The following is a 7,905-nucleotide window of genomic DNA, read 5'->3' on the forward strand; positions in this document are numbered from 1 at the left end:
GAGAACCAACACATGGGCACTGATTCGGGGTCTATTCAGAGAACTGCTAAAATTGAAAATGGCGGAACCGAATGCAGGCATGGAAGCCGAATCAGAATCAGCAGTGCTTGAGTCTAGAAATTGGCTAGACTAAAGGGGGTTGGCTTCAGAGGTTCGATGGCAATAGCAGTGGCAACAATGGGGATAAGAAGCATCTACTGGAGGGCGCGAAGACCCGCCACGGGAGGAACCTCGACAGCTGAGCATTCATTGTCGAGGCCTAACCATATTTGTAGGGTCACCAAGAATATAGTGCAGCTCGAAATTGAGTAACCGACCAGGCTTAGGACTACCCAAAACAGTCAGCGAATTGGCCCTGACGGCAAGAACCATAGACTGAGCATGAACCGGCGCACGGAGAACCATAGACTGAGCATGAACCGGCACACAGAGAACCATGGACTGAGCATGAACCGGTGCAGAAAGAGCCAACCCACCACGACTTTTAACATCCCTGCCACCACCTCGAAACCCGTCCGCCATTACTGCACTTTCCATTCGAACTAAAGAGCCGGACAGAGCATTGAATTGCCTCTGGAAAATATCAATCCATTTATTCGTTAGTGGCCGAAGACAAGTCTTCTCGCATGCATTACCCTTGTGACAGCGCATGGCTGGCATGTGGCCTCCATTAAACGCGCGTCCCGTCCACATTATCACCCGCATCTGGGGGAGCTGCATCTCTTTGGACCAGGCGAGTGCATTCCTGTGCCTGATCATTATTTGGTATAATATCCAGTTTTCCTGTGAGAAGGGTATTCTCATTTTCCACCCCTATGTTGGCCAAGAGGTCAGCGACCTTGTTGCCTTCCCTTTTTATGTGATTGAAGGTGATAGCCCTGTTGCTGTGGAGCGCTTGTTCAATGGCTTCCAGTCTCGCTTCGAGCCTCCAACTGGTGGCAATTTTCCTTGCTTGAGATCCATTTAGGAGGTGCTTGGCCATATTTATAAGGATCTGGGAGTCTCCTTCTACTTCCAGGGGTTGAAAGTTGTGTTTCCAAGCGAGAAGGAGCCCTTGCCAAAGTCCCTCTAACTCAACCGAGTTATTGGAATCCCATCCAATGTTCCCAAAGTAGAGCTGCAGGGGAGTGCCTTCGTGATTCCTTAAAATTCCACCAAAGCCAGCCATACTGGGATTGCCTTTGGAGGCACCATCAAAGTTGAGCTTGAAGGTATGCTTTGGAGGAGCAGTCCAGGTGACTTTGTTTATGATGCTGCTCTTAGAAGGGCCGTTATTGTGTAATACCTGAGGAAGATGCATTTGCCAGTTTTCTAAAATGGCTTTCTCATTGTCTAGAGTCGGAAAGTCCTCCTCCGTCCATGATCAGAGCATCAGCGTTTCTTTGATATTCCCACAAAGCATATTCCAAATACTTTCTATCGGAGATCGCTGATTTTTGAATATGCATTTGTTCCTTTCCTTCCATATGCTCCATAGGAGGAGCCCTGGGATTATGTTCCATAAATGGTTGAGAATCTCACTTTTGTAGGGATTCTGTGGCCAGTGTCTTAAAGAGTTGGTGATGTCGTCCTCAAGTCTGCATCTTCTTTGACATCTGAAGCTTGCCTTTTCCCATAGCCGATTGGCTAAGGGGCAGGAGTCCAGGAGGTGTTGGAGAGTTTCCTCATGGTGATTGCAATTATAACAAATGGAGGGACCGTGAAAGTTTCTGCGCCTAAGTTTGTCCCATGTGAGGATTCTTTGATGACCAACCAACCATAGGAAGTAGGAGACTTTGGGCCAGGATCCGAGACCCCAGATTTTGCTCCAAATTGGGTCAGGGGGAGCAGGGTTATTGCATATGATTTTGTAGGCCTCAGAAGTGGTGAAGGCACCTTTTGGTTGGTACCCCCAGCGAAGAATGTCTCTGCCTTCGTCATGTCTGATGCTTCTTTTGCGTAGCTCCTTTTCCAGCTCCTCAGCAATTCGGTGATTTTCATTAATGATTAACTGGTTACCCTGTTTCCATTTCCTGAATCCATATTCCGTCTCCTGATTCCAGTACTGTCGAATCTTTTCTTGCTGCTGCTCCTCGCCAGTGAAGTCCAGAGGCGAATGAAGAATGCGGCTGAGCTGTGGCATTTGGTTCCAGGCGTTTGTCCAGAATCGAGCAGTTCTGTCGTTTCTTGTCCAGAATCGAGCAGTTCTATCGTTTCTTACTTCCCAAAAACTATGCTACTGTATTAACTGGAAGTGTTGTTTGGCCACATTCGAGATTAGCGAGCCTTTGTCATTGGGAGTGAACCTGATGATCTCCTCCTGAGGTCTGTGATTGGCATATTTGGCCGTCCAAATTTTGGCCCAAGGTTTTTCTGGGTTAGAGAGCCATTGCCACCAGATTTTAGCACTCATGATGGAGTTGCTGTGCGCAGGGTCTCTCAACCCAATGCCCCCTTTATCTTTGGGCGTGCAAATAGTGGTCCATTTTACAAGCGCCCATTTGCGATTCGTTGCCGTGCTGCCCCATAGGAATCCACGATGTAGATCCCTTATTCTTTTTAAAACCCATTTTGGTGCTGCTAGGATTGAGAAAAGATAGAGCAGCATTGCCTGAAGAACTGACTTTATGAGCACTACACGACTGGCGAAATTCAGAGTTCTGTGCGTTCAGAGGTTGAGACGGGATTCGAGCTTCTCAATGAGAGTACGCCAGGAGGAGTGCTTGATGGCTGAAGCAGTAAGGGGGGCTCCAAGGTATTTAGAGGGGAGAGTTGCAATGGGGAATCCCAGGATTCGAGCAACAGCAGTCTTAACGACAGGAGGAGTGTGAAAGAAGAAGATCTGTGATTTGGAGCTATTGATGCTAGTTCCGGAGGCTTCAGAGAAGTCATTGAGCAAGGCTTTGAAGCAGGAGGCTTCTTGGACAGAAGGGTAGCCAAAGAGCATGGTGTCATCAACAAACTGCTGATGAGAAGTTGCTGGAGAGTTGTGAACGGAAAGTCCTTTGAGTTGTTGAGAGTGGAGGGCGTGTTTAATGTGACGACCCCGACCTTCAACCATTAGAACAAAGACGAAGGGGGAGAGGGGATCACCTTGCCTGATTCCACGAGATGGTTTGAAAGGGCGGGAAGGGATCCCATTCACAAGGATGGAGAAGAGAGAGGATGAAATAACGCTCATGATCCAGCGGATCCACATACAACAATATCAAAAGGCAATTAGCATTTGCTGAATGTAGGTCCCACTGAGTTTATCAAAAGCCTTAGAAAGATCCAGCTTAAGAATCATACCTGCCTGCTTGGACTGCTTGAGGGAGTGTATGATCTCATGCGAGAGGAGAATGCCATCCATGATCTGTCTCCCTTCCACATACCCAGATTGTTCCGGAGAGATGAGCAGTGGCAAGAGGGGCTTTAACCTGTTGGCGATAACTTTGGAGATGACTTTGTATATAACGTTGCAAAGAGCAATTGGCCTGTATTTGTCCGGGGTGATTGAATCCTCCTCTTTTGGTATAAGGGCAATGAAAGTTGAATTGAGAGAGGGAAGCAGCCAATGGAGAGCTCTCGATTCCTCTACAATTTGCCAAACCTCCAATTTTATCAGCTCCCAGAAAGTGTGAAAGAAAGTTGTGGTGAAGCCGTCCGGGCCAGGGGCTTTTCCTTCCTTAAGCTGGGACATGGCCGTATCCACCTCCTGAGTCAGAATAGGGCGAAGGGGAAGATCATTATGTTCCTCCGTGATTAACTTTGGCACATTATGAGTAATTCTCTCTATTGCAGGTCGCCTGTCTTCATCGGGCTCTTGATGAACATGCTTGAAGTGATTAAGGAACTCCTCCTCAATTTCCTCATGCTTCTCAACTTTTGCCCCTCCTTGTTTTTGAATGAAAGGGATGTTGTTATGCATTCTTCGTTGAACAGTGGTTCGGTGGAAGAATTTGGTGTTTCGTTCACCCTCCTTCAGCCATCTGATCCTGGACTTTTGCTTCCAATATATTTCCTCCTGCTTCCTCCTCTCCTCCAGCTGGTTGTGGATGCGCTGCTCCTGCTCCAGAGTTCCCTCAGTGTGACCCTCTGTACTTATTTTTTGCTGGAGTTCCGCCATTTCCTTGTTTAAGTCATGTTGCGCCTTAAAGATATTTCCAAAGGTCTCACTGTTCCAACTCTTTAGATGGTTTTTTAAAAATCTGAGTTTCTGTTGGAACTGGTACATCTTGGAGCCTTCTGGCGGAGTGAAGGTTGTCCAAGTTGTTTTGACGAAGACTTTGAAAGATGGGTGGGAGAACCAGAACTCTTCGAAACGGAAGGGTCTTCTGGTGAAGTCGCCTGGTCGTTGCCACTGGAGGGCAATAGGCCAGTGATCCGAACCTGTGTGGGGAAGAATAGTAGCTAAAATGTCTCCTCCTAGGTGAACCGCATTGTCTGATATGAGGAAATGATCCAATTTGGAGGCGATTTGATGTTTTCTTGCTCTTCGATTGCTCCAAGTGAAAGTGTCGTTACAAAAAGGCAAGTCTATGAGAGAGGTGTTTTGAATGAAGTCCTTGAAATGGGTGTTCTCCTGTTCCATTCTATTTCTTCCCCCAATCTTTTCCTCCAGCTTGGTGATCATGTTAAAATTCCCTCCAATAATCCAGAGTGGATGCCTCCTGTTGTTATTCAGAGCTTCTATGGTGTTGAGAAGAGCTATTTTGTTTCCTGCATCCTGCGGGAAATATACATTTGAGAGGGTTCCATGAATATTGGTGCCTAGAATGTGGAAGGCAGCCTGGATGAGGTGATGAGAAGCGTGGAAATTAGAGAGAGTTAGCACTTGTGTGTTCCATGCAATGGCAAGCCCCCCTGAAGCGCCCGATGCATCCACCGCCACCGATTGACAACCTGGCCATGCTTTAGAGAGGATGTTTCCTAGTGTAGAGCTGTTACACTTGGTTTCCTGGAGAAAGCATAGTTGCGGCTTTTCCATTTTAATCATGTTTTTTAACATTCTGAGTTTTCTTGGGCTGTTGAGCCCCCTTAGGTTCCATGATATAATCTTCATGAATCAACTATTAATAGAGGGTTTATAGTACTTTGTCAATTTATCATACCTGCCTGAGTCCACCAGGATTTTCCCAATCTCGATTGTTCGATGGAGATCCGTTCTTCTTCCTCTCTTTTTGGTGTCTTTTGGGGGAAGGTTTCCGTCCTAATGGCTTCCTGGCTGGATACCTAGTTGTTGCTGTTGATAGGCCCTTGAGATGACCACTTCCAGTTTGTCGAGCTGAAGCTCTGGGATACTGTCGTAAGCCTTCTTTTTGCATGCTAATTCTAGTTCCAAAATGTCTAGACCGTTCAGATCTATACTTTCTGGTTCTTCATCCATTTGTTGCACCTGGCTGCTTCCTTCAGTGTAAATCTCTAAGTTTTGGAGGGGATCTAGATTTCCATCAACGTCCATGTCAATGTATTTTCCTACAGGATCTTTTCGGCCTTCCTTGAAGTTCGCTAGAATGACATTGGGGATTTGAAGTTTAGAGGGGGAGGCTGTAGGAGGGGGCTGGGAGGAGGAGGAAGGGGGAGCGGAGCTAGGCTTGGAGATCAGGGCTTGCTCTTCCGAGGTCTGAGCAAGAATTTCAAAGCTGTTCTTTGAAGCAGGGCCATGGGCATTATCTTGCAGGGGCTTATTCCCGTTTGAAGGTTTTTTGTGCGCTCGCTTTCGGCTAGGAGCTTTGGTGAAGCCATCATGGGTCAGGGAATCTGAGGGATCAGGAACATTGGCTTTGGAATTCAGGGGACAGTCCCTGAATAGATGCCCTAGAGCGTGGCATTTTCAGCAACGAAAAGGGACATGTTCATAATCCAGAGGTTGAATCCATTCATTGTCACGGTGAGAGAGACTTACCGATTCTGGCAGAGCTTTGTCCAGGCGCATGAAGACGCAGATGCGAGCATAGGAAGTGTATCTGCGCATTTTTGTTTCTTCTGCCGCTTTTATGTATTCCCCCAATCCATTTCCTATGTCTTTGAGAATATCTTCGTCCCAGTACTCATCTGGAAGTGAATACATTCTGATCCAGACTGGCGCCCAGGTGAGGTCTTCCTTGTCCGGGTTAAATCTTGGTATCCACTCCCTCAAATACAGACCAGCTGAGTTAAAAAAGTAGGGCCCTGCACCCAGAATTCTGGGGAAAATATAATATTTTGTAATAGAGGTATTTTGTGTATATCTAAATAATATCAAAGATAATTATGTTAGAATTTTTGTTATATGTATTTATATTATTAGAGTAAAATTAATTTTTAATATATTTGTTTTTTAAGAAACAATTAGATTATATTGATATAGTTGGAGAATGGGCTAGAATTTTTACAATAAGAAAAAATTCTTTGTATGCTATAAATCATAAATGTTCGCTAAATATTTTTCTTTTGTATTTTTCACTGAAGAGTTTTTACATTATTTATTATATATAGACATAAAATATATTCTACAAAAATTAACAAAAAAAAAAACATTTATTAATATTAATTTGTCTACTCTATTACTTCCTTGTCCATGCCTTCCTATGAGGCGAGTTCAACCTCATCTTCTTTGTTCTCCTAGAACCATTGTCCTCATCCGCTTCATTAGTTCTTGGCGGGCAATCAAAACACTGGTAGACTTCCATTAGAACTCCAACAACTGCCAACTCATCTTTGACCTCCATACCTTCCACCTTGATTTTTAACGTGTCAATCTTCCTCACAAGCATGATCACCATAGCCTAAAGGCGTTACATTTTCCTATGTGACTCCTCTAACTGGTAGGTTATTAAAGGAAAATGTGAATGAGCTTCCAGGGTAACTTGCTAGTTGAGCTTCGAAACTAGATTCATGATTGCCTCCAATGAACTAAACAAAAATTCCTTGCAAATGTTTCCACTTCTCTTAGTGCCTGGAGTGCCATTCTACTAAACACTGACAATTTGACTCGAAAGAATTCATAAGAGGAAGGGGGCTTACCTCTTAAATACCATGCTTTCTTGGTTATATGGTCTCCTATCACCATCACTTCAAGTTTAATGCCTTTGATAAGTAGTTGCATCAAACAACCAACAAATCCTTGCGACAAATACTTTTCCTTGCTTCCAAGTTCATTCATACGAGAGAGAATTGGAGTGGTAAAGATGTTGGTGATCAATTGAATTTCAAGGAATTTAAGGCTAACAAAGCATGATTCCCACCATTCCTCCCATATGCAATTTGACGTGTTGCCTAACCATATGGATGTTTCTTCCTAGCATTGGATCTTGCATGACGCACATTGGGTCATCTTATCATAAGCTTAGAATTAAAATTTTGTATTAGTTTCATAAGGTTTTGAGCCTACTTCTTTCTCATCCAATTACTTCTTGGATTCATGGGACATGAGATGTATGGGTGATACCTTCATCAAGGGAGAGAGTACCCTCCTCCAAGGTTACTCCTATATTTGCTCGATCATCAGCCATTTCCTTCTTTCCTCTTTTGACATGGAATAGATTGGTTGTCTCAAATTTATTTAATTGCATTCTAATTCTTTCATCTAGAAGGAGTTGGCCTTCCCCCAAGGGTTTCTTTGAATATTTTTTTTTGAATTGTTACCTGTGAATCCCGAATTAGAATGAGTTGTCTAATCCCATATGACAATGCTACCTTGATACCCTACCATAATGCGAACACTTCTACCTGATTGTTTATATTCCTTCCTAGTCCCGAAACAAATTTGGTAACTATTTATCCTTCGCAATTGAATATAACCCCTCGTGTGCCTTTGCTTGACGCAATTTCGAAAATTTATCATAGAAAAAAGATTTATCAATAACTATTTCTTATATAAAATAAATTTAATCATTTGAAAAGTACGTCAAATATATATTTCTCGAAAATTTGTTTACAAATTTAAAAAATGGTTTTAACATA

At 43.9% G+C, this 7,905-nt stretch overlaps 1 protein-coding gene across 1 annotated transcript; it reads right to left on the reverse strand.

Moving 5' to 3' along the window:
* Nucleotides 1-2,647: 2,647 nt before the first annotated feature.
* Nucleotides 2,648-6,725, reverse strand: LOC149263800 (uncharacterized). Its single transcript, XM_089390804.1, has 4 exons — nt 6,547-6,725; nt 5,194-5,765; nt 3,354-4,863; nt 2,648-3,077 (listed from the first exon to the last, which is right to left on the reverse strand). The coding sequence occupies exons 1-4, from the start codon at nt 6,723-6,725 to the stop codon at nt 2,648-2,650; spliced, it is 2,691 nt and encodes an 896-aa protein (XP_089246930.1).
* Between the last annotated feature and the right edge of the window lie 1,180 nt (nt 6,726-7,905).

Source organism: Pinus tabuliformis, chromosome 6, assembly GCF_031772625.1.
Source record: "Pinus tabuliformis cultivar Carrire ecotype Pingquan chromosome 6, CPIR1, whole genome shotgun sequence".
NCBI classification, from domain to species: Eukaryota; Viridiplantae; Streptophyta; class Pinopsida; order Pinales; family Pinaceae; genus Pinus; species Pinus tabuliformis.

Coding starts and splice junctions, on each gene's coding strand:
- LOC149263800 (XM_089390804.1), bottom strand. CDS start 6,725: ATGGTGATCATGCTTGTGAGGAAGATTGACACGTTAAAAATCAAGGTG. Junction 5,766..6,546: donor AGGAGAACAAAGAAGATGAG/GTTGAACTCGCC, acceptor GCATCTATTCAG/GGACTGTCCCCTGAATTCCA. Junction 4,864..5,193: donor CTATCAACAGCAACAACTAG/GTATCCAGCCAG, acceptor AAGCATGGCCAG/GTTGTCAATCGGTGGCGGTG.